Below are 26,958 nucleotides of genomic sequence, written 5' to 3' on the forward strand. Positions count from 1 at the left end.
GCCACTGAGCGACATTTTACCAAAAAAATGTCCGAGTGTTGGTTCCAGCGAGAAAACGGCGTACGCTGGATTTTTCTCCAGATCCTGTCACAAAAGAAAACAGATGGCGTGTTTCATGCCATCATGTAGAGGGGCGAGGCCGCAATATGCCGGCAAAGCCCAGTTGTATTGAGATCACTGGGTGCCATCCTGGCAGTGCCAACCTGTGCCAGGGAGCTTTGCCAGTGCATTGCCCAGCCATGTCCCTCTCCCCCAGGGCTATATCATCTTTGCGCCCCACGACAGGCTGATGTCTGAGTGAACCTCAAGTAGGCGAGTTTTGAAAATATGCCTCGGAATCAATATACGGGAGTGGGGGCCTTGAACAATATGTAAATGTTTTGAAATATATTTAAATCAGGTTTACGCCCACCCGAACCTGATTATGTCACCAGAGAGGGGCAGCGAAAATCAGAAGCCGCAACTTCGCCGGTGAGATTCGTGACTTCCAGGTTTTGCCGGATCTTGAGCTCCTGCTGCCATTCCCACAGACAGCAAGCGTGGGCTCAAGATCACCCCCACAGTATTTAAAGGGTTGATGCAGTTCAGTTTTTGGTCAATGATAACTCCCAAGATGTTGACAGAAGGGGTTTCAGCAATGGTAATGCCTTTGAATAAAAAGGAGCGATCGTTAGATGCTCTCTTGTTGGAAATGGTCATTGCCTGGCACTTGCATGTTAGGAATGTTACTTACCACTTATCAGCCCAAGCCTGAATGTTGTCTAGGCCTTGATGTACATGGACAGATCCTTCAGTATCTGAGGAGTCAGGAATGGTGCTGAACATTATGCAGTCATCAGCAAACAACCCCATTTCTGACCTTATGATGGAGGGAAGGTCATCTGGGATTGTATTCCCTAATATCTACAATGTGTCCCCCATTAATTAATAATCTACTGACACTTGATACAAAATGAGTTCAGTCACTATAAATAATTATAATCGCACTTTGTGTTTATTGCAATAGAATCAAAAGGACCAAAACTACACCGTTTTAAAAACCAAATCTAACAGCATGACAGTTGATGGACTAAAACCGGGTACAACATATGTGTTTCGGGTCAGAGCTCGCACCAGCGGAGGGCACGGGACCTACGGTGGTGAAATTGAGCTGGAGACCAGTCAAGAAGGTAAGCACAGAAAAATTCCAGAGCAAACCTTGTGAATGGAGAACTGTGAGGATTATAGCACAAGAATAAAATCAGGTTAACCTTGGCACTATTTGCAGTCAGTGGCAGCCCACTGTATTTGATTGTGGAGCAAATATTTACTCAAAGACCCTATATGAACACATTTTGTGCAGAATCAAGAATTGGTAGTAGTTTGATGGGCAAAGGTGAATATGACAATATTGCAGATGGATACATATCCCTGGATTTAAGTGCACTGAGAAGGACTTAACAGCTGTACTAAAGTGCACTGCCATTTTATGTCACCTTAAACTGTTTAATGTGACTGGCCTTTTGAGATTTGTCACCAGGAATACTCTTTAATGAGTTTAAAGGCAGGTAATGCATAAGTATAATCAGTCGTAAAAATATATTTCTAAAAGCTGAGAGGGAAAGTGTCTTAGACTCACTGTCCTGGAATGGACATCCTGAGAGTCTGAAATACGAGAGTAGAAACCATGTTGAAATGTTCTGTGACACTGCATGACTGGTGCTAGTAAAGAGATAATGATTATTCACTGGAGTGGATTATTGCCTTTTTATTTTCAGCTAGAGGGAACTATCACTTGTTTGGGTAGTGTAAACAGCATTCACTTGAAGTCTGGGTGTTTTTTATAATAGAACTACAAGACAGCATAGCTATTAAAAAGAATGAGGTTCAATGGTATTCAATAAATCTGGAGTCATCTTTAAAGCTTTCACTGGCCACTTCTTTTAGGTGAAAACCACCTTCAATTTGATTGCTATAGGAGTAATCACAGACTGTAAGTGTAAAGGTCTTTCACAAAATGACCAATGACTTGAAAAAAAATTAATACATCTGTGTACAAATTCCCGTGTTCAATTAAATAAACCTAAAAGTCCTTAAATGCCAAAGAAGAAATCACTACTGAACATGATGGCCCAATGGAAATCTTCTTGAGGTCCAAGTCTGAGTGTGATTTTTCTTCCAAGGAACCAAATTATTTGGAAAGAGGAAATGTCCTTCTGTACATAATAAGCACCTTTTTCAGAGATCTCCAAGTTACCAAATCCCATTTACTATCCGGAGGTCCTTCATGAGCAATGTGGATGCTTGGACATCAATCAGTAGATCAACTTGTCAGAGCTTGCAGGCTACGCTCGCACACTTAGACCAGAGACCAGAGGGTTGTGAGTGTTTCAAGAGGAAGTGAGAGAGAGACCAATTAGGGGAATCATGGAGATGCTATCATCAGAGAAATGTCTGGAGATGTTCTTGCACTGTTGGAACTTGTGGAACAGTTCAGGTTGTCTTCATCTAGTCAATAGAAACTGTCACCCAATCACAACATCCCAACACACCAAGTAATAAGTAGTTGGGAGAACAACATTAGTCTGCAATATTAGAGCATTTATGTTGTTGTGTCTGCAATTTCCACTTCAGAGAACACACTGTACAATCTAGCAACTGCTTTCCTTTCTTTCTTAGACATGCTAGCCATTGGCGATCCAAACCAACCCACCATCATGGCAGTGTCTGTTGCTGGGGGAATTGTCCTCCTGATCTTTCTCGTGACCTGCTTTGTCGTTAGTGGAAGGTAAACAAAATTAATTTCTTGCTGATCTGTTCTATGTTCCTCTGTCCAGTCCTTGTGAAGTATAAATTTAACAGACAGTAATGTCCTCCTGATGAAATACCTGTTAATCTGTACTCACACTCAGCTGAGTACCATTATTCCTGGGGTGGATAGATTGTTTATGGATTGAAACTGTACACGTTAGTTTGGGTATCACAAAGCAGCTACATCAAGCTTTATCTTAAGTGAATAAATGAGTGGGAGTCCATCATAGGTTAAATTGGTAATGGGAAAAAACGAGAACAAGATGAAATGGAGATAATTATAACTCCATAGTTCAGAATAATGAATGAGGTTATACAAATGACTCTGAATTGAAGGATGTTCACCATTAAAGCTACTAAGCTCTAAAGTTGTCAGTGCTAAAACAGAGCCCAATTGGTAGATGCTAATGCATGTTTTTGGTGGGTCAGAGAATAAATCCGGATGTAAAAGATGTTAAAATGCATTGAAAATGAAATAGTGATTTGACAATTAAGTACATTCTTTCTACAATTCACCTATAACATATGTACCCGAACATGAAACTCCATCTGTTTAATCTCTTGGAGGGAAGTACCAAAAACTTCCTGATATAGTGCATAATTTCCTATTTAATATGTAGTCACCTCCATGATTCAATCTTTGTCTGCTGATGCACTGAGCGTCAACAACATAAAGGGGCCTTTTACGTGGGATTATTTTTCCTGCAGTGCAGGATTTTAAATTTTAGATAATTTGTGATTTGATGTCTACTTGGCATGTTTTCGAGGGATAGAATTTTGGGGACCGCGAGTGTTTGGCCCTTGCCATCCTGAGAGTTGGTGTCCAATGCGCAGCTGGCGACTCTCACACTCGGACAGCCATTCAACATTCAGTTGAGTGTTCATTGGCAGTGGGCAGGACTTCCATCTGCTCTTGGAAGTCCCACCCGTCAAATTGGTTGACAGCTTTTCAACCCAGCCAGGCACAGCTCTGCAATGGCCTGGAGCATACTGCAATACTGTGACTGGGACTGTGTCCCGAGACCTGGAAGTCCTAGGGCATGAGGGTAGGGAACATCTGGAGGGTTCAGGAAGGGACCAAATGTGGCATTGTAGAATAGGTCAGGGGGAGAGGGGCACGCAGAGCTGCCAAGCCATATCCCAGGGGGAGGGCATCCCAACTCTGAGGGGGCCTGAGAGTGAGGCATTCCCCCCCCTTCCACCTGAGATGGGAAAAGGTGAAATTGCCCATTTTCTCCCTACTTTCACCTGCTCCAGCTCCCACCTAAAAATTGAGGCTGGATGGGATAAGGTCCCTAAGTGGCCCTTAAATGGCCATTTAGAAGTGGATGGGCAGGTCTCCTGCTCGAGGCCCAACCCACCCAAGCATGCAATTGTGTCTGGGTTTTTTCCTGTCGGGGGAATCCTATGCATTCAATTCTACTGTCCCTTCCTACCCCCTTGGGGGAGCATAAAATTCTGTCCATGGTGATGTTTCTTCCAAGATTGTTTCTTGCTGTAGCCAGATTGCACACCTTGGCTTGTGTTACATGCAGTTTGGTAAAAGGTTCTCATAGCTTTGCTTCACCTGCAATCTGGTTTGCCTTGAAGTTCAGCTAGAAACCTCCACTCCTGAATTGAAAATGGAAAGTTACTGAGTCAGAGCCACCGATGCATTTGATGTGTGACCTTCATGGGAGTAGGGGCGTGCTCATTATTTAAGTCTAATACCTATGATAATCAGTTACTTTACAGATGCCATTTTCTCTTTCATTTTGCATGTAAATTAAATCCAGCAGTCATGTTCCATCAGTAAACTTAGTAATAACATGTGCCTTTGGTACAGACAGCCCTATCTTTATTGGCAGTACCCTGCATGGCTACACTGAATGAAGCGTGTGCTGTAGAATTTAGTTTAACCCTTCACTTAGTCAGATTTGATACAGGTCAGCAAACTTTCCATTTGCAAAATAAATACACCCTTGTCCTATTCATTTAAAAGGAATACCAATGGAAAATTCTTGAAAGGTTAGGATTTTTCCAATAGGGCTTTTCCCCTCAGTAACTACATTGATGTTCTTCCTGGTAATGTACATCGAGAACATTAATAACACTGGCAATCTGACTGTGATTTCATTAACATTTTCCATTCTAGTTGTTTTTCACTGCAATGCTTCTGTGATTTCCATTTCATCCTGAGGCCCTGCTGCTGTACAACTTTGCAGAGAAAAAGCCCATTTATTTGACAGTTTACACCTCATGCCTTGAGAAAAATGAGTAAAAATGCATTGTTTCTGTTACCTTTTCCAGTGATACAGCAAACACATTCACTGTAACCTACCTATGTGTTGAACATATCAATCAGTAATTAAAATAGCAGCTAACTCCTTTCCAGTTACTTACTTGAGAACTCTGAGGCCGGAATATTATGGGTGTTCATGCCAATGGGATTTTCCCATCCCGCTGCAGTGAATGGAGATTTGGCTGGGTGCCAGATACTCTGAATTTTCTGCACCGGGAGCATGGCATGAATGGACCGGTAAGATCGCGCCCTGAGCAACGCGTCAGTTGAGTTAGAATGAGTCCTTTCACCTATGAATGGAAATTCATCCACCTCTCCCTCACGGGTAGGATTTGACAGATGGCAAACGATCGGCACTCGACATCCTAACAGTCAACGCGTAACGCACTACTCCCAACTCTCGGAGGTCCACTGCCAATTACCACCCACTTGAACATTGATTGGCAGCGGGCAGAACTTCCATCTGCCCTTGAATGGCCATTTAAGCATCTTAATTGGTGAAAGGGCAGGTTTCCAGCCTGAGGCCCTGCCCACCCAAGCGTGAAATTTCCATCTGGGTTAGGGCAGGTTCCTGGAGGGAATACTGTCCATTCAATTTTATTCTCCCCCTCCTCCCCCATTTCTCAAGAAGTGAGATATGACACATTTGCCTGTAGGTACATGACTTGAATCTCAGTGAAATAAAAAGTATCTGGGAAGGGGAGTGGGCATGGATGGTTAATGTGTTCAAACACTGTCCTTCATCTGATTCCAAATCAGACAGCAGAGATGAATCTTTTTGTCTGATAATAGGTCAGGACTCAAAATGACTGCAGACTGACGAAGCTTTCAAAGATATGGACAAAATCCCCCCAGTTTTTCAGAGAAACGAGTGCCAATTTGCCTCTAATGTGGCATCCGCGGTGCTGGCTGTGCTGGATGGCATTATTTGTGAAGATGCAGGTATCCAGGCAATGTTGACCAGAAGTGTGCAGAATAGGAAGGTCTTGACTTCAACCAGTATATAATGTTGATTTAATGCCAATGTTGTCATTTTGGGCATCAATACTTCCTCTAATGCCATTGCTGAAATGCGTCCAGCTGAGCATGCTTTCAGCAACAGGAAGAATCCTCACCAGTGTTTTTGACAGGATCATCAACAACCTCTGGAAAAGTTGCTGACTGATTTCTACAGGTTCTCTCTGAGATTATAGAATGTTGTGCAGTCTGCAGATTTGTTGAAAATTGCTAAAGTTTACAGGGTGTGGTGTCAGGTACTGAAGAACTTTGCCCTGACTACAAGTAGCTTACACATATTCTCAGACATGGTGCAGCATTTGTCAGTGCCTACAGCATGACAGGAAGAATGAGCAGAGGTGATCGTGAGGAGGACAGGCTGCTAGAGAGGAGAGGGACAGAAGAGCTCTCAAAGGAGGCCATATGCCTGGGAGCAATTCCACTATCAGAACTTCAGCAAGGACAGCGGTCCTGATTTTACCGGCATGCCCACCCCGAAATTGGAGTGGGCGAGGCTCACAGAACTGCATTCTCCATTGGCCTCGGGCGCGATCTTACGAGACTTGAGTGGGCATGCCGGTAGAATTCAGGCCAGTGTCCCAGATGCCTGTGTTTTATAGAATTATAGAATAGAAACCCTACAGTACAGAAAGAGGCTATTCGGCCCATCGAGTCTGCACCGACCACAATCCCACCCAGGCCCTACCCCCATATCCCTACATATTTTACCCACTAATCCCTCTAACCTACGCATCTCAGGACACTAAGGGGCAATTTTAGCGTGGCCAATCAACCTAACCCGCACATCTTTGGACTGTGGGAGGAAACCGGAGCACCCGGAGGAAACCCAAGCAGACACGAGGAGAATGTGCAAACTCCACACAGACAGTGACCCAAGCCGGGAATCGAACCCAGGTCCCTGGAGCTGTGAAGCAGCAGTGCTAACCACTGTGCTACCGTGCCGCCCCGAGGTTTATTACAAACCACCACACTGAAATCTGCAGCCACTACTTTTTCAGGATAGGAGGAAGACCGCATTGCCATTGGATGTGACAGTGGCAATGAGCTTTTATGCATTTGGCTCATTCTAAGCTGTGGAAGACTTTATTAGCAACATTTCTGAGTTTGCTTTCACCTCTGCATAATGAAGGTCACTGAGGCCCTTTATTGCAAGAAAGAAAAATACTTTTCATTCCCTCCTGCCAGAGAGGAGTAGGGAGAGTGAGAAATGGCTTTTTGCAAGCTTACCTATGGATGCCGGGTGCCATTAACTGTATGCACATTGCACTGTGGGTGCTGCATGTCAACCCTGAGATGTACTTGGGAGTGAAGGTGATTTCACTCCTGCACCACCCTTGCTATGTATGACTACAGGCAGCCATCACTGACAGGTAAATGCTCAGTAACCTCGCAGCTGTCATCATGCCCTCATCTGTGGCAGTCCACTATCTCATCTTCATTTGAGCCACAAGATAAATCAGAGTGTGCCAAATGGGTAACATAGTTAGTGACACACACAATCATGTGCATAGAACGAAAGCAATAAAGCAGTATACTGGTGTGCTGAAGATACACTTCTGTTGTCTGGACAACTCTGGAGAAGCCCTGCTGTACTGAGTGGATGTGTGTAAAGATTCATGATGGTCTGCTACATGCTGTATAACCTCACCATCATGAGGGCACTGGCATTGTCATTGAGGAAGGGAGCAGGCAACCAACACGTCCCTTTTTGTCCAGGCTGTCCATGATCAATACGTCCAAGTGCGATACCAATAAATGCAAGTCCAATTCCCACTCACTGATAGCTTACCAGCCATCCATGACTGACAATTACAGCATTCTTTTGGTCACAATGCTGTAATAAATGCTGCCACAGAATGAAACATTCCAAAACAAATTTATAAATTAAACCATGCCACACAGAAGGTCAGCTAATCACCTTTGTTCATCCCCTTGGTGCCTGGCCATTGTGTATCTTTGCAAGCGGGCCCAGAGACTTCAGTACCAGGCCCGCTAATGGCATTACAATTAGAATTTAAATATTCAAATCAGCTCCATGCCGATTTCTGGTGCGGAGCTGATGACACCGGAAATCCTGGCGCTGGTGGCGGTTGCGCTCAGCAGAAGCCCACTAGACGGCCTCCGCTTATGTCTCCCAGCCTGCAGCACAATGGGCTGGGAGAACCACCCCTACATCCTAATCAGGTCCATAAGTATGCTCCTGAAGTTTGCCACCACTTCCACACTGGGAGGGATGGATTCCAAGCTCTGTGTAAAGCCTGATGCTAAGTTGGTGCCCAACCTCCATGCTCTTGCCATTGATGCACTGAGCATTTCATTACGCATGCCCACCAGCCTTCCCATTGTATTGCTCCTATCATGTCTCTTGCAAGCTGGCACCTGCACCACCCTGGTTCCCTTCCCTAGCTGCAGTACATTGGTGCCCAGTGCCACATCACCTGCAGATGCTACCTCTCAGCTTTGCCCTAAAGTTTGCACAGTGTCAGTAACTGGGCTAGCGGCTGTGAGGATGAGAGCGATCGGCAGTCTTTCTTCCTTCATCGCTGTCTTCCTGCGTTACTTTTCCCCCACTGCCTGACCTGCTCTGTATCTGAAAAGAAAAAAAGACACAAGGATCGGTGTTGTGGTGAGGGGAGTGGGGGAAACCAAGAACTTTGTGCTGGCACCAACTGCAGCTTGTAAATCAAAATAATTTGTGGGGTGACTGGGAAGTTTGAGGTGAAATAGAAGGGCCTTTTCATTTATTTTTTAAAAAACTGACCTTTTCACCAGAGGGTGTATTTATGTTGAAGCACCCTCACTCTCTCTCACTTTCTCCATCACATGACAGCTCTCTTCTTGGCAGGTGGAGCTGTTGAAATGTCATTGCTGGAGGGCCTCCCACTGGTCCTTCAGCCTCGGGAGCTCCCCTACCGTTCCTGATTGAATAGCGAGCCCAGTCCTTGGCCATTAATTGGCTGGCACTTGAGAACTTGAGGTAGTTCTGCCAGGGACATGGCACGGGTGGCAGCTGGTCCAAATGTCGGGTTCCCTATTCCAGAATGGAGGCCCTGCCTGTTGTGTGGGAAGGAGGGTGTATCTTTTACAGACTTGTTTTTTATTTTAATGGCTTGTTCCACTCCCCTCCCTTCCTCCAACCAATGCTTATCGCTCAGACAGTAAAGGTGAAGATCAACCCTATATATTCAATGTAAAAACAGAAAATGATGGATAAACTCAGAAGGTCTGGCAGCACCTAGGGAGAGAAACTTTGTTTTTATCTCAGATTTCCAGCATCCACAGTATTTTGCTTTTATTTGCTTATCTATTCAATGATTGTTTGTTTGGTTCTATATACATAAATTTTAAGAACACAGGGATTAAGCACCTCACCCTGATAAACCTCGAACCTTCATTTCCTGCTATGTCCCAACTGGGAAAAGTGTCTCAGTCTCCAAATTTCCACATTAACCTTCATATCCCAGTCTGACCTTCTCAAAGGAGCCAAGTGCATGATTGTTGTCAGTCTGAATTTGCAGTCATCCCCACTCAATTGTACTTCAAAGTATTTTGTTGAAGCTGCTTTTGTTGCAGATCCTCGGTCATGTGTCTGTGTTCAAAATTGCATTGGACTTCAGTCTTTAAAGGGCGATTCCATGCTTTGGTTTATGGAGAAAAAAATTGAAGGTTTTTCTTTTGTCAGTCCATGAATAATTACTGTCACTTGCAATTATGTCTCACTTTGAGCACAATCTCTATTTTGGAAATGAGTTTCACTTCTTAAAATTCAGAGTGACAAATCTCAGACTATCGGAGATCAATCCTCATTACTGTTTACTACATCGAAGGTCTTGATGTTTCAGAAGGCGCAACATTAATTCCTTGGGTTACATAAAAAACATTCTTTGTGCTTAGATGAATGGCACAAATTAAATACTCAATTGGTTGAGGTTTCATAGCACCTTTTCACACTCGCAAAAGTAGTTGCCTAACACCTCATTAATGGTGAAAAAAAATACAACGAATCTTAATGCGACAATTGATTTGGCACAGCAAGCAGTCAATCAGGGTGTGAGGCACATTTATTGATCAGTGCAGGTCCAGTTAACAAAGTCTGGAGCTGGAACAGCATGGATCTAAAAAGGAGACTTCAGTGGTCTTGATGCTTTATATTATTAACATCACAGGAGATGCACAGAATTAAATGTGGAGGAAGATAATTAGATCCCTTGCATAGGTGCCAGTTATGAAAGGTAGTAATCAGCCTCTTTCGGAAGACGTTTTGACTATAAATTACATATTCTTACACATTCAAAGTTGCCAGTGAAGGTGTGCAGCTGCATCTTCCGTGTGAAAGATGTTTTTAAGTGCGAGTCAAATTGATTCACTGGCCTACATCGTTAATGTTTTTACATGCAACTCCTGCCGGTCTGTTTAACATATAACATATATTATATTATATTATATCACATATTCGTGAAGGGCAAGTCGTGTCTCACAAATTTGATAGAATTTTTTGAGGAGGTAACTAAGTGTGTTGATGAAGGTAGGGCAGCTGATGTCATATACATGGATTTTAGTAAGGCGTTTGATAAGGTCCCCCATGGTCGGCTTATGATGAAAGTGAGGAGGTGTGGGATAGAGGGAAAGTTGGCCGATTGGATAGGTAACTGGCTGTCTGATCGAAGACAGAGGGTGGTGGTCGATGGAAAATTTTCAGATTGGAGGCAGGTTGCTAGCGGAGTGCCGCAGGGATCAGTGCTTGGTCCTCTGCTCTTTGTGATTTTTATTAATGACTTAGAGGAGGGGGCTGAAGGGTGGATCAGTAAATTTGCTGATGACACCAAGATTGGTGGAGTAGTGGATGAGGTGGAGGGCTGTTGTAGGCTGCAAAGAGACATAGATACGATGCAAAGCTGGGCTGAAAAATGGCAAATGGAGTTTAACCCTGATAAATGTGAGGTGATTCATTTTGGTAGGACTAATTTAAATGTGGATTACAGGGTCAAAGGTAGGGTTCTGAAGACTGTGGAGGAACAGAGAGATCTTGGGGTTCATATCCACAGATCTCTAAAGGTTGCCACTCAAGTGGATAGAGCTGTGAAGAAGGCCTATAGTGTGTTAGCTTTTATTAACAGGGGGTTGGAGTTTAAGAGCCGTGGGGTTATGCTGTAACTGTACAGGACCTTGGTGAGACCACATTTGGAGTATTGTGTGCAGTTCTGGTCACCTCACTATAGGAAGGATGTGGAAGCGCTGGAAAGAGTGCAGAGGAGATTTACCAGGATGCTGCCTGGTTTGGAGGGTAGGTCTTATGAGGAAAGGTTGAGGGAGCTAGGGCTGTTCTCTCTGGAGCGGAGGAGGCTGAGGGGTGACTTAATAGAGGTTTATAAAATGATGAAGGGGATAGATGGAGTGAACGTTCAAAGACTATTTCCTCAGGTGGATGGAGCTATTACAAGGGGGCATAACTATAGGGTTCGTGGTGGGAGATACAGGAAGGATATCAGAGGGTAGGTTCTTTACACAGAGAGTGGTTGGGGTGTGGAATGGACTGCCTGCAGTGATATTGGAGTCAGACACTTTAGGAACATTTAAGCGGTTATTGGATCGGCACATGGAGCACACCAGGATGATAGGGAGTGGGATAGCTTGATCTTGGTTTCAGATAAAGCTCGGCACAACATCGTGGGCCGAAGGGCCTGTTCTGTGCTGTACTGTTCTATGTTCTATGTTCTAAATGTAAAATATATACAATACGCAACTCAATCACCAGGATGGCATTACAATGCTATGACTTATCAATGGATTTGAATAACATTGATCATGAGAGTTTTGCAACTTGTGAATGTTTCTTATCTGATAACAGGGAGCTGGAGTATGAGCCTGTTCGAACCATTACAGAGCATGAATACGGTCCTATATATTATACCTCTCAAGAGTACAGATTCTGTATTCCTCTGCCTTCACTATCACTGGGTCAAAATCCTGGCGCTCTCTTCCTGACAGAATGTGGATGCACCTACACTAGAGACAGGGCGGCACAGTGGCACAGTCGTTAGCACTGCTGCCTCACAGCATTAGGGACCTAGGTTCAATTCCAGGCTCAGGTCACTGTGTGGAGTTTTCATTTTCTCCCTGTGTCTGCATGGGTTTCCTCTCACAGTCCAAAGATGTGTGGGTTAGATTGATTAGCCAAGCTAAATTGACCCTAGTCGGGGGATTAGCAGGGTAAATGGGGGTGACGGGGATAGGGCCTGGGTGAGATTGTTGTCGGTGCAGACATGATGGGGCTGAGTGGTCTCCTTCTGTACTGTAGGGATTCTATGATAAACTTCAGCAGTTCAAGAAGGCAACTCATCACTACTTTCTCAAAGGAAATTAGGGATGACAATAATGCCGTGACACTCGCATCCCAGGGATGAGTAAAAATAACTTACAACAGCAAAGTACCCAGTTTGATTCCTGGTCTGTTCTCAATCAGATGATCTCAGCTGCAGCAACAGTGGGAATGCTGCAGTTGGTTAGGAAGAAGAAAATCAGCCAGGATTCGCCCCTCTGATTGCGATCCAAGATCAGGCTTGGGAAAAAAACAACCATCTTTGCACAAAAGAAAAATGTTGCAAATGCTGGAATTGTGAAATAAGGACAACAAAAAGCTGGAAAATCTTGGCAGGTTAGGCAGCATCTGCAAACAGAAAAAAGTCGATAATCTCACATTTCTATTTCTCTTCAGTTCTGATAGAAGTGATTTTAAGCCAGTGGAAATGGGGAGGCAGCAGGAAGAAGAAAGGAGAAGTGATAAGATGGAGGGTAGATTAAAATACAGACGATTTCATGATGAACAGCGAAAAGGATTAGTAATGGATATAGTAAAGAAACAAAGGTTATGTGTAAATGAGATCTAAATTGCTATGTAAAGACAATCTGAATGTAGCATGAAAGTGTAAGGAAAGACACAAGTTTAAGTTTATTTATTATTGTCAGAAGTAGGCTTACATTAACATTGCAGTGAAGTTACTGTGAAAATCCCCTAGTTACTCCACTCCGGCATCTATTCGGGTACACTGGGGAGAATTTAGCATGGCCAATTCACCTAACTAGCACGTCTTTCGGACTGTGGGAGATAACCGGAGCACCCGGAGGAAACGCACGCAGACACAGGGAGAACGTGCAGACTCCGCACAGACAGGCGAGGTAATCCATTTTGGAAGGTCTAATACAGATAGGAAATATACAGTAAATGGCAGAACCCTTAAGAGTATTGATAGGCAAAGGGATCTGGGTGTAAAGGTACACAGGTCACTGAAAGTGGCAATGCACGTGGAGAAGGTAGTCAAGAAGGCATACAGCATGCTTGCCTTCATCGGCTGGGACATTGAGTTTAAAAATTGGCAAGTCATGTTGCAGTTTTATTGAACCTTAGTTAGGCCGCACTTGGAATATAGTGTTCAATTCTGGTCACCACACTATCAGAAGGATGTGGAGGCTATGGAGAGGATACAGAAAAGGTTTATCAGGATGTTGCCTGGTATGGAGGGCATTAGCTATGAGGAGAGGTTGGAGAAACTTGGTTTGTTCTCACTGGAACGACGGAGGTTGAGGGGCAACCTGATAGAAGTTTACAAGATTATGAGAGGCATGGACAGAGTGGATAGTCAGAAGCTTTTTCTCAGGGTGGAAGAGTCAATTACTAGGGGGCACAGGTTGAAGGTGCGAGGGGCAAGGTTTAAACAAGATGTACGAGGCAGATTATTTACGCAGGGTGGTGGGTGCCTGGAATTCGTTGCTGGGGGAGGTAGTGGAAGCAGATACGGTAGTGACTTTTAAGGGGCGTCTTGACAAATGCATGAATAGGATGGGAATAAAAGGATATGGTCCCCGGAAGGGTAGGGGGTTTTAGTTCAGTTGGGCAGCATGGTCAGTGCAGGCTTGGAGGGCCAAAGGGCCTGTTCCTGTGCTGTAATTTTCTTTGTTCTTTGACAGTGATCCAAGCTAGGAATTGAACCTGGGTCTCTGGTGCTATGAGGCAGCAGTGCTAACCATTGTGCCACCGTGCCGCAAAACAGAGAGGAACCCAGCAAAACAAAAAAGGGAAGAGAAAATCACATAGAACAAGATGGAGCTGGGTCTAAAATTGTTGAATTCAGTGTTGAGTCCAGAAGGCTGCAGATTGCCGAGTTGAAAGATATTATTACTCGAGCTTGCATTGAGTTTCACTGGAACACGACAGCCAGGCCAAGGGCAGAAAAATCAGCATTGGAGCAAGATCGATAATTCAAAAGACAAGCAACCAGAAGCTCAGAGCCGTGCTTGCGCTCGGAACAGAGGGCTCCAAAAGCAGTTACCCAGTGTGCGTTTGGTCTTCCCAATGTATTCCCTAACATCCCCTCCCTCAGTTGACAAGCACGACTGCGCACCCGGTTGCTCATCAGTTGAATTCTCCACTGTGTTCCCAGTGCTGACCTTTCTGCCTGTGGCCTGCTGACAGTGTTTCAGTGAAACTCAACACAAGTATGAGGAACAGTATCACATCTTTCAACTTGGCACTTTTACCTACTGGACTCAACATTGAGTTCAACAATTTTTGATGATAAAACCACTGCCTTCTTCAGATGTTTTTTTTTCTCTTTTATTGTGCTGGCTCGGTTTTCATCTTCTATCTTTCCTTACTCCTGCATTTTGCATTCAGATGGTGTTTACATGGCAATTCACACCTCTTTTACACACAATATTTGTTTCTTTATTACATCCATGACCATTCTTATCTTATGAAATCTTTTGCTATTTAAACTGCCCTGCCCTCCACCCTATCACAAAGTATCTCCTTTCTTCTCCCTACCTCCTCACTCCTTCCACCGGCTTAAAGACTCTCCCATCAGAACAGAACAGAAGAGAAATAGGCCATCAATCTGAAGTGTTGGATGGGATTTTCATCCGTCTCCCCCCCAGGCCCAACCCCGCCCCCACGGCATGTTTTGGGGTGGTCGAAGTGGCCAGCCATTGGCCGGCAGCAGAATCTTCTGATCCTGCTGCTGTCAGTGGAGTTTCCCATTGTTCACCCTCCGTCACCGGGGAACCTGCAGCGGGGTGTCATTGGTGGGACTGGAAAATCCCACTGGCAAGAATGACCGGAAAATTTTAGCCGTTAGCTCTGTTTCTCTGTACAGTTGCTGCCTAACCTGCTGAGTTTTACCCGTTTTCTTTTTCCTTCTTATACCATGAACTTCACAACCGAATAATTTCCCAACATCAGCAAAAATCATATATGCATTACCTTGAACAAGGTCCTTGGTGTGTGTGGAAAAATACACCCGGTGCCATGGTCAATACCTTCAAGAAAAGAAATTAAGTACTTCAGTTTCTCCCTGTCTTCATGTCATGAACTTCCTTAGGGTTAAACAAAGAATTAATGACCAGAATTTTCCAGAACACGTGAAGAGGCAGCCAAACGTCCATTGACTTTTGATGGGACTAGAAAATACCACCCAATGGACGGTAACACAGTCGTTAGCACTGCTGCCTCACAGCGCCAGGGGCCCAGGTTCGATTCTAGCCTTGGGTGACTGTCTATGTGAAGTTTGCACGTTCTCCCCATGTCCGCATGGGTTTCCTCCGGGTGCTCTGGTTTCCTCCCACACTCCAAAGATGTGTAGGTTAGGTTGATTTGCCATGCTAAATGGTCCCTTAGTGTCAAAGGGATTAGCGGGAAATATGTGGGATTACGGGGATGTATAGGGCCTGGGTGGGATTGTTGTCGGTGCAGGCTTGATGGGCCGAATGGCCTCCTCTACACTTAGGGATTCTATTCTATTCTATTCTGTTCTATTCTAATGCAAAAGCAAAATACTGCAAATGCTGGAATCTGAGACAAAAACAGAAAATGCTGGAAAAGCTCAGCATGCCTGGCAGCGTCTGTGGAAAGAGAAACAGAAGACTGTTTCGAGTCCATGTGACTCGGCTTCAGAGCTGTTCGAAATGTTAACAAAGAATTAATGTAGTTTTAGGATCCAATTTCCATCCATTATATTCATTGACTATGTTTCCCTTGCACATTATGGCCACCAGGCACTTTTGTCGTGATATTTGTTTCTCTTTTAAAACATCTTCTAAACTTTGATTCGCTGCAATCACAGGTGCTAGTTGCTTGTCCATCTACTGCCAGGATAAGCAGAATTTAATAATGGGGACATCATTTCACAAATTGTCCCTTGCACTTTAATGACGCACGGCTGAAACACTGCATGCCACTATTAGATTCAGCCTGATTGTGACTATTTACAAATTAACCCAATCAGGTTAAAATTCCAATTAATTCTGAGTTTGAAATTAACTTGCTGTTTCCATCAGTACATCATTTCTGGCAAAGCCCAAGCGGTTTCCACAAATAATATTGTTGCCTCAGTGACATCATTCATAAAACAAGTGCTTTAGGCAACTTGTGACTAGAATAATAATCCTACCTTCTGCTCCTGGGAGTTTTGTTAATGAGAATATCGCATTAAGTGCTAAAATCAGCTTTATTTTCATAATTGGACTTGGGATAAATAGATGATGGGTACTTCAATGTTAGCTTGTAAATCACTGTAATTATATAAAGTATCGAGGATTCTGAAAGCAAGTATTTTTTCCTACTTTAGTCTCCATGTCTCCTCTCTTTATGTGAACACAGCACCTTTGCAGGATTTGCTTCCTATGATTTCAAAGCAATACCTAAAATACTTGAGAACGTAAGAAATACGAGCAGGAATAGGTCATTCAGCCTGGTCCACTGTTCAATAAAATCATGACTGAACCCCACTTTCCCATCCAATTCCCATATCCCTTGATTCTCTGGGTGTGGCAGAAAATATCTCCGTCTTGAATATTCTCAATGATTTGAGATTCTTTACCTCAGAGATGCTGAAAGATTCATAACCTTCTGAGTGAATATGATTTTGCTTATCTCAGAATTAAATGGCCTACCCCTTTGAGACGGGAGCCTTAGTTCTCTCCAGCTGGGGTAATAGCCTCTCAATGTCTACATTTTCAAGCCCTCAAAGAAGTTTTGATGATCCAATGAGATCAGCTCTCAATCTTCTAAACTCCAGAGAATAGAAGGCCCATTCTAATTGATCTGCCCTGTATGACAGTCCTCTCACCTTAGGTCTCAAAAACAAGTGGTTTTTTTTGCACTCCATCTAGTGTAGATATATCCTTCCTTAGGTATGGAGACCAAAACCACAAAGAGTATTTCAGATGTAGGTCTTCATGACCCCACCCAAGGGTTGAATGGGAGGCAGGGGAGTAGAATTCAGTGGGAGACCCAAAAGCCTTTTTTTTAAAATGCCAGTGTAAATTTCCCTTGGGGTCTTCCGCTGGTGCCCGCCATGCCAGATCAGGAAACCCACTGGTAGCCAGCGTGAAACTGATTAGCTAATGGAATGAAAATGAAGGCCGACCTGAATCTTACCCCCACGATGGATCCTCCCCGATGCCAGTGGGAAACCACGATGGTCCAGAGCACATCTGTAATAATGTGGCATGCAGAAATCAGGATTTATCTGCAGATTGTCAGGGGCTACCACAGGAGTTTGGGATGCAGGCTGCCAGCGACCCTGAACCCTGAAACATCACAGCAGTGGGTGAGGGAGCATCTGTCAGGTGAATCTTCCAACTTCAGTGTCATCAAGAAGGTCCATCTTTTTCAGGAGGCCCATTTTCCAGCTTCAGAGCGTACCTGGAGATCAATCTTCTTCCTTCAGGAGGTCCACTGTCTTTCTTCCGTGGTGTTGGGTACCTCTTTAATATGGCACTTAGATATGATGGCGGGACTTGCACAATCAACCCCACCCTGCTCTAATTGGACTCTAAACCACGGAGATGTGATTGATGAGGTCAGGGCTAGAGGATATGGCCTGCTTGCCCGTCAATCTCTGCAGCAAAAAACACTCTGCATCCCCGCCATTGGCCTTAGTCCCAAATGGGAGAATTCCACCAATAGTCTCACCAAAGCCTTACATAATTGCAGCAAGACTTACATAATTCCAGCTTGCAATATATTTTGTTATCCTAATTGATTGCCGTACTTCCATCATAATGTTTTTGGGGCAGCACAGTGGTTAGCACTGCTGCCTCACAGTGCCAGGGACCTGGGTTTGATTCTCAGCTTGGGTCAATGTCTGTGCAGTGTTTGCACGTTTTCCCCATGTTTGCGTGGGTTTCCTCTGGGTGCTTCGGTTTCCTCCCACAGTCTGAAAGACGTGCTGGTTAGGTGCATTGGCCATTCTCCCTCAGTGTACCCGAACAGGCGCCGGAGCGTGGTGACTCAGGGATTTTCACAGTAACTTCATTGCAGTGTCAATGTAAGCCTACTTGTGACACTAATAAATAAACAAATTTCCTGCGATTCATGTGTAATGATCCCCACATCGCTTTAAACCTCAATATTTATTAGCCCCTCATAGAACCATTGAATCCCTACAGTGCAGAAGGAGGCCAGTCAGGCCATTGAGTTTTCACCAATTCTCTGAAGAAACATCTTACCCAGGCCCACCCTCCTGCTCTATGCCTGTAATCCTGTGCATTTACCATGGCTAGTCCACATCATTGCACACTAAGGGGCAATTTGGCATGGTCAATCTACCTAACCTCCACATCTTTGGACAGTGGGAGGAGGCTGGAGCATCCAGGGGAGGCCCATGCAGACATGGGGAGAATGTGCAAGCTCCACACAGTCACTCAAGGCCGGAATTGAACCCAGTCCCTGGCGATGTGAGGCAGCAATGCTAACCACTATGCCAACGTGCTGCTCACCTTTTAAAAATATTCTGCTTCTTCATCCATCCTACTAAAGTGAATAGTTTTACATTCCCCACATTATATTCCACCTTTCACCTTCTTGCACTTTAACCAATCGTTGCCCCTTTACAGCTTCCATATGTCCTCTCCGTACGTTACATTCTCATCAGCAAACTTGGATGCACTCAGTCCCCTTATCACGGTCATTGAGATAGATTATAATAGCTGAGGCCAAACAAAATAATTACAATCTCTCTTCTTGACTGTGACAATTTATTCTGATTCTCTGTTTTCCCTCTATTAACCAGCCCTCAACTCATGCTAATATATTATTCCCAAAGCCATAAGCCTTTGATTTCCATGTGTCCTGTTATCCATCCCTTAATAAAAGATTCGAGCTCTTTCCTGATCACTAATGCCAGGCTAACTGTGAATCCTTTAAAAATAAGATTTATAATTAACCTTCAGTGGAATTCTGCCAAAAGATGAGCAAGAGAGATTTTATGCCCCCCCCCCCCCCCCCCCCCCCCCCCTCAGCATTCGTCTCAGCGGTGGGAGGTGGCATGCCAGAGATCCTTCCGCTGTCAATGGGAATTCCCATTGAAGCCACCCCATGTCACAAGGAAACTTGTGGCACGGGGTGTGCCGCTGGTGGGACTGGAGAATCCGGCCTAAGTGTCATCCCCGGTGGGAAATGCAGTGAGTATTCTGTCGGGTGGGACGGAGCAATCCAGATCTCAATTCACCCACAGTTAGTTAATTTTTGCAGCTTAGGGATGTAGGCAACCTGAAAACATTGCAAGACTGTCTCCTCTGTGATGAATGCCCCATTTTTAAAGAGCACCCCAATCTGAAAGTGAAGTTGATGGTCCCATCCCCCCCCTCTCCATGGATAGCATGGCTCTCTGCAGACATGGGGAACACTCCAAAACCTTGATCCTAGAGGGACAACCTCTCCCACCATCACTAAATGTCCGATCATCACCCCCCTTCTCCCACCATATGAGGGTGATCAGATTCCCCCTGCATCCTGCCCCCAAAAATCAAGAGCCTCTCCCTTCAAAATCTCCTCTCATGTACCCCACCCCTTCGGGGCTTCCCTCTCATAACCTCCCATTTAGGCCTCATCCTTGACATTGCCAACTTTGCACTGCCCCCTTGCACCCTGGCAGTGCCAACCAGTGAATCCTGGGAGCTGGGTGAATCTGGTTTAGACAGACCCTGCATATTTAAAATGTAATTTAATATGCTAATCTGGTTCACTCCCTCGCTGGGCATGAACCAGATTGCATTGATGCGGGGTGGCGGGGAGAATTTTAAATGGGGTTCTTGCCGGCACAAATCGGGTTTGGCCCCTCTTGTGATATTCTCCTGTCATAACATGATTTGCGCTGGGGATCGTGGGGCCAGAGAATCGTTCCCCCTTATCTTGTTACACAACATTCGATTCAACATAGCCTGTCCCTTAATTTGCTGGAGAAAACTGTATTGAATACATTCAGTGAACTCCCTCCAAGCTCATTTCAACCTATTTTGTTTGCCTAATCTGCAGGAAGTTCAAGATTACTGCAATACCCTTGTTCCCTACTCCTCTAATTTGCTGATTTATACTTTGCCCAACTTTATGATTATTGCTCGTAAGCCTATAAACTACTCCCACTTTCTGCACTTTGTTCCTTCTTACCTCCACTCATGCTACATCCTGATCTTCTGAGCTAAGATCCTTTCTCACCCCTTCTTTTCTCTCATACCATGTCCAACTGGTTTTGCATCTTGGATATGTATGGGCAATGAATGCCACAAGAACACACGAAATGGACACAGCAGAGTAAACCTTATGACCCAACAAGCCTGCTCCACCATTCAATATGATTATAGCTGATCTCAAGCTTCAACTCACCCACTCCCCATTTCTTTTAATTCCCTGAACGACCAAAAATCAGTCTACCCCAGCCTTAAACATAATCAAGAATGAAACATCCATAACCCCAGAGGGGTAGAGAATTCCAAAGATTCACAACCCTTTGAGTGAAGCAATTTCTCCTCTTCTCATTCCTAAATAATCAATCCCTTATCCTGAGACTGTGCTCCCAAACTTTAGAATCCATTATCAGTGGAAACAATCCATCAGAATCTATCCCATAAAGCTCCTTCAGAATCTTGGAGGTTTCAATGAGACCACCTCTCATTCCTCTGAACTCCAGAGAGCATAGGTGTGATCTACTCAGCCTCCAATATTAGGACAATCCTCTCCCATGGACCAATTTAATGAACCTTCACTGTACCGTGCAATGCAAGTATATATTTCCTTAAATATGGGTCAGGGTCAATTATTGGTGAATGTCATTGGTCATTCAATCTCAGCAGTCAACCTATATCTGTCTGATCCACCTGTCACTTACTATCCAAATTCTCACACTAGTTTCCACACTGCTGTCCTCTTTACTCCCCTTACCAACTTGGATATGCTCATTTTACCTATAGCTACCCATTGCTCTTTCGATACAATCAACTTGGTTTGCACAGGCCATGAATGAAATCTGAAGTTGCTTAACATGAAGCAGATAATCAGTGAATCATTATGAAAACCCTTGAGGTTCTTGTTAACATCTAAAAAGTGCAAACGGTTCCATCCTTGTTGATCTAATCATCTATCCTTATTGGTTTAGAGTGGATATTTGCCACCTTTTACCTATCCTCCCAGGTTTAGTCCTTGTGTAGCTAGTCTTCAGCTTCTACAAGCCCACTGTACAGTCAATTGCCAAGGATTGTGTGAAAATTGACATTGGACTAACATAGGTGGGCTGAGGATTATTAGGGCAGGTATCCATCGCTGCAGTGAAATGCAATTTTGTATAATTTAGGTCAGAATACTTCTAACAAGGGCACATTGTGGAGTTGATTTATACTTTGTTCTAAGAGTTTGTACCTGCTATATTCTGTGAAACTGAATACGCAGAATGTGGGCAGCTTATTTCTTTCTGTTCATATATCTGCATTTGAAATCAAATGATTATGGTTAAACATGGCAACCTGCCAAGCTCAGTGAAACCACTCCACATATTAAGGAGTCTGACACAGCAAAGCATTTCCACAAAGTGTTTCAAGGGTGATATAAAATCAAAGAAGCTGGCAAGTTTCTCATGAGTGAGTTATATAAAATGTCTGCCATAACAACATGTAATTTAGTTTGCCATGTGCTCAATATTTTTCTCATGACAGCTATTCTCTACTTAGGTTTTGACATAAACTTCTGTGTGCTAATAGTGTTGCTGGTTTCATTGTTCTTACACCTTGTGGACAATATTCCAATTGAAAACTGCAAGATGTTCCAAACATTCCAAACAATATTGAATCACAGGTATGCGTTCCAATGCCTGCTATGAAACTGCTAATCCCAAGTTCCACAAACCCTAACCACCTGACATCACCTAGATAGTAACAGTACGGTGGCACAATGCTTAGCACTGCTGCTTCACCATACCAGGGATCTAGGTTTGATTCCAATCTCGGGTGACTGTCTGTGTGGAGGTTGCACATTCTCCCCAGGCCTGCGTGAGTCTCCTCCAGGTGCTCTGGTTTCCTCCCACAGTCCAAAGACGTGTGGGTTAGGTTGATTGGCCATGGCAAAATTGCCCCCTAGTGTTCCAAGATGTGTAGGTAAGGGGCATTAGTGAGGTAAATATGTGAGGTTACAGAGATAAGGTGGTGTGTGGTCCTGGGTAAGTCGGAGAGTCATAGAACATAGAACATAGAACATTACAGCGCAGAACAGGCCCTTCGGCCCACGATGTTGCACCGACCAGTTAAAAAAAAACTGTGACCCTCCAACCTAAACCAATATCTTTTCGTCCATGAACCTATCTACGGATCTCTTAAACGCCCCCAAACTAGGCGCATTTACTACTGATGCTGGCAGGGCATTCCAATCCCTCACCACCCTCTGGGTAAAGAACCTACCCCTGACATCGGTTCTATAACTACCCCCCCTCAATTTAAAGCCATGCCCCCTCGTGCTGGATTTCTCCATCAGAGGAAAAAGGCTATCACTATCCACCCTATCTAAACCTCTAATCATCTTATATGTTTCAATAAGATCCCCTCTTAGCCGCCGCCTTTCCAGCGAAAACAATCCCAAATCCCTCAGCCTCTCCTCATAGGATCTCCCCTCCATACCAGGCAACATCCTGGTAAACCTCCTCTGCACCCTCTCCAAAGCCTCCACATCCTTCCTGTAATGTGGGGACCAGAACTGCACACAGTACTCCAAGTGCGGCCGCACCAGAGTTGTGTACAGTTGCAACATAACGCTACGACTCCTAAATTCAATCCCCCTACCAATAAACGCCAAGACACCATATGCCTTCTTAACAACCTTATCTACTTGATTCCCAACTTTCAGGGATCTATGCACACATACACCTAGATCCCTCTGCTCCTCCACACTATTCAAAGTCCTCCCGTTAGCCCTATACTCAACACATCTGTTATTCCTACCAAAGTGAATTACCTCACACTTCTCCGCATTAAACTCCATCCGCCACCTCTCGGCCCAACTTTGCAACCTGTCTAAGTCTTCCTGCAAACTACGACACCCTTCCTCACTGTCTACCACACCACCGACTTTGGTGTCATCAGCAAATTTGCTAATCCACCCAACTATACCCTCATCCAGATCATTAATAAATATTACAAACAGCAGTGGCCCCAAAACAGATCCCTGTCAGTGCAGACTCAATGGGCCGAATGGCCTCCTTCTGCACTAGAGATTCTAAGTTATTGGAACAAAACCTCGGCCATTTTATTGTGGTGATGCAATTCATCATGGACTTAAATTCAGTTTCCACAGATATTTTTCTGTTCATACTTGATCTTCACAGTCACTAGAGTCAAGACACTGCTCATTCAGAACTATGACCCTGAATATGACATCAGTGACAAGGCAGCATCAATTTCATTTGTTAATCTGGTGGTCATTAAACTGATGGCAAGTAATCACAGGATGTATCATTTAAAAAATCCATTTCAGAGGATTGGATATGTGACTGCCACACTTACAAATATATCGCTTAATTTTAAAGCCCAGGGAAAATGAGACTTCATTCACATGCTGTCTTTGCATGAAACCAAAATTGTAAAATAACCATCATTGGAATGCTGACTACAGGTAAAGATACAAGTACAATTTTCTATTCGCCAGGTAATTGGAAAGAGAAAGAATTTTTGAATTTTCTTTCCACAAATTATTCATAAAACATGCCCCTTAGACGAGGTGGGGGGGGGGGGGGCGTCATTCTCCAATCCTGTTGTGCTAATTTATAGCGCAGCGGGCTGGGAAAATCGCACGTCGGCCGTTTCGCGGGATTCCCGTGAGAGTTTGCGCTTGTGTTCACGCTTGCGTCTCCCAGGCCCCGATTTCCGGCGGTGTCTGCGCAGCGCCAGAAATTGGCTGGGAGGCGGGGCTAGTATTTAAATAGTATCTTACATACTATTTAAATGCTATTAGCGGGCCCGGGACTGAATTCTCCGGGCCCACTAGCATCTCCCACCCCGTCAGAGTGTTTCATTCTAGCGGGGATTAAACTAGCTCCTGACTTTCGGGGGGCTAGTGACCTGACCTCGCTGGAGTGAAGAGGGGGCAAGCGGGGCCCCCCAGGGGGTTGGACATGGGCACTCTGGCAGTGCCAGCCTGTGCCGCCTGGCACTACCCAAGGGGCAAAGTGCCCATGCCCAGGGGGCACCTTGGCATTGCCCACCGGGCATGGGTGTAAAATAACCCATCACCCCTACTCTTCTGGGGACCATATCCCTCTATTCCTATCCTATTTATGTATTTGTCCAGATGCCCCTTAAAAGTCACTATTGTATCTGCTTCCACTACCTCCCCCAGCAGTGAGTTCCAGACACCCACCACCCTCTGTGTAAAAAACCTGCCTCGTACCTTGCCCCTTGCACCTTAAACCTATGCCCCCTAGTAATTGACTCTTCCACCCTGGGAAAAAGCTTCTGACTATCCATTCTGTCCATGCCCCTCATAATCTTGTAGACTTCTATCAGGTCTCCCCTCAACCTCCGTCATTCCAGTGAGAACAAACCAAGTTTCTCCAACCTCTCCGCATAGCTAATGCCCTCCATACCAGACAACATCCTGATAAATCTTTTCTGTATCCTCTCCAAAGCCTCCACACCCTTCTGATAGTGTGGCGACCAGAATTGAACACTATATTCCAAGTGCGGCCTAACTAAGGTTCAATAAAACTGCAACATGACTTGCCAATTTTTAAATTCAATGTCCCAGCCGATGAAGGCAAGCATGCCGTATGCCTTCTTGACTACCTTCTCCACCTGCGTTGCCACTTTCAGTGACCTGGAATGAACAGGAGGGGCTGCGATCGTGCCATGGGGGGGTTGGGGGGCAGCACTGCAGGGGATCCCAGGCAGGTCAGTGATCGAGGTGGCCAGCAAACGAGAAGATGACACTTCGGGGCCACTGCACATGCACAGAGGCCCACTGATTTCAACCTCTCCAGCATGAATAGGCCCCGCCCCCTGAAATCTAATGATATTCACGCTGGTGGCCTCTGCATTGTACAGAACGTGGGAGATTCTTCTTTGAACTCCCACTGGGAAAAAAACAACGTGGATTACTCCAGTTTTCCCGCAAATTCAACACTTAGAATTTTTTGGGAAGAATCACCCCCTAGATCTAGCTAACCAGACTTTCCTGCATTGTTTATTTGACCAGGTCAAATAGGCAGGCAAAGAGAGAGGGAAGTGGAGAGACAAAACAAGGGATAAACACTAAGCTGACTTATCATCAGAATGTGAGTATGGTTGGTAGTCTTGTACTAAAACTGCAGCTCATCACTAAGCAAGGCAAAAGCAATGAGGGCAACTTACAAGTGAGAATTGAGATCATTTCATAAGAAGCAGTGCGGATTGTAGCTATCTGGAATCTGTTGTCAACACAACCTTGTATGTATATTTACAGGATTGCAATGGGCCATTTGAAAGTTAAGATAAGACAGAACTAGCCCAGGTAGCTAAACAGCATGAGTTTAAATGGTAAGGAGCACTGGAAGTTAATTCCTGAACCATTGGTTGGGAGTCAAACACTAAAACGCAATCAATTGCTGAACAACTGGAGCTACCTAAGGCGCCAGAATAGAAAATAAATGTAAATATTTTGCTCTTAAAAAAAATACTTTTGTTTGAATCAATTGAAATTTAATCTGCACACAATACTATACGTTATTTAATGAGTTTCCTTGAAATTTCAGGATACTTTATCAGGAAGCTATATTCAGAGAGCAAAACTAAGACAAGAACTATTAATTATTTATGCAATATATCTAACTAGAAGGATTCTCTTTATTGTATGTTCAAGCACCTTGGGATTAGGTTGTTGGTACTTAAATGATCAAGGAAAGGCAGTGGTGCCATGGTGATGTCACTAAACTAGTATTCCAGAGGCCATGCTAATACACCTGGGGACACAGATTCAAATTGCACCGTAACAACTGGTAGGATGTAAAATTCAATGAATAATTCTGGAATTGGAAGCTGATGTCAGTGATGTTGACCATGAAACCATTGCTGATTGTCCTAAAAACTTATCTGATTCATTAATGTGCTTCGGGAAGATCCATAGCAATATGGTTGACCCTTAATTGCCCTCTGCAAGTCACTTGGTTATGTCAAACCACTATACAAATTTAATAAGGGAATGAAACCAGACAGATCACCCGCCATCAGCCATACTCCAGCATGACAACTTAAAATCCAGTCTTTTTGATGACCCCGCAAAATCTTCCCTAATAATATCTGGCGATTGTGCCAAAATTGGGAGAGCTGTCAGAAAATGTCCCAGATACCACCACCATCAGCATCTCTGGGCATGCCCTATCCCACTGACAGGATAGACCCACCATACATCGTGACACAGTGGAGTACAGTTGGAAGGATATTGTCCTGGGTGTCCTCAACATTGACTTTGAAGTCTCATGGCATCAAGTCAAATATGGGCAAGGAAATCTCCTGCCTATTATCACTGACTGCTCTCAAGCATAGACTGGGACTGCCGCAGGTAGTGAGGGAACCAACAAGAAGGG

The 26,958-nt window shown here is 44.4% G+C and overlaps 1 protein-coding gene across 1 annotated transcript in view; it reads left to right on the forward strand.

Annotated features, from left to right (window-relative positions):
• The window catches only part of LOC144485508 (ephrin type-A receptor 3-like), a 368,384-nt gene that overhangs the window by 252,523 nt on the left and 88,903 nt on the right, over nucleotides 1–26,958 (forward strand). The window contains exons 7-8 of the mRNA XM_078203656.1: nucleotides 1,007–1,169; nucleotides 2,659–2,767. Of these exons, the coding sequence (XP_078059782.1) occupies nucleotides 1,007–1,169; nucleotides 2,659–2,767 (272 nt within the window). The remainder of the gene's footprint in view (nucleotides 1–1,006; nucleotides 1,170–2,658; nucleotides 2,768–26,958) is intronic.

Source organism: Mustelus asterias, chromosome 3 (genome assembly GCF_964213995.1).
Source record: "Mustelus asterias chromosome 3, sMusAst1.hap1.1, whole genome shotgun sequence".
In the NCBI taxonomy this organism is placed as follows: Eukaryota; Metazoa; Chordata; class Chondrichthyes; order Carcharhiniformes; family Triakidae; genus Mustelus; species Mustelus asterias.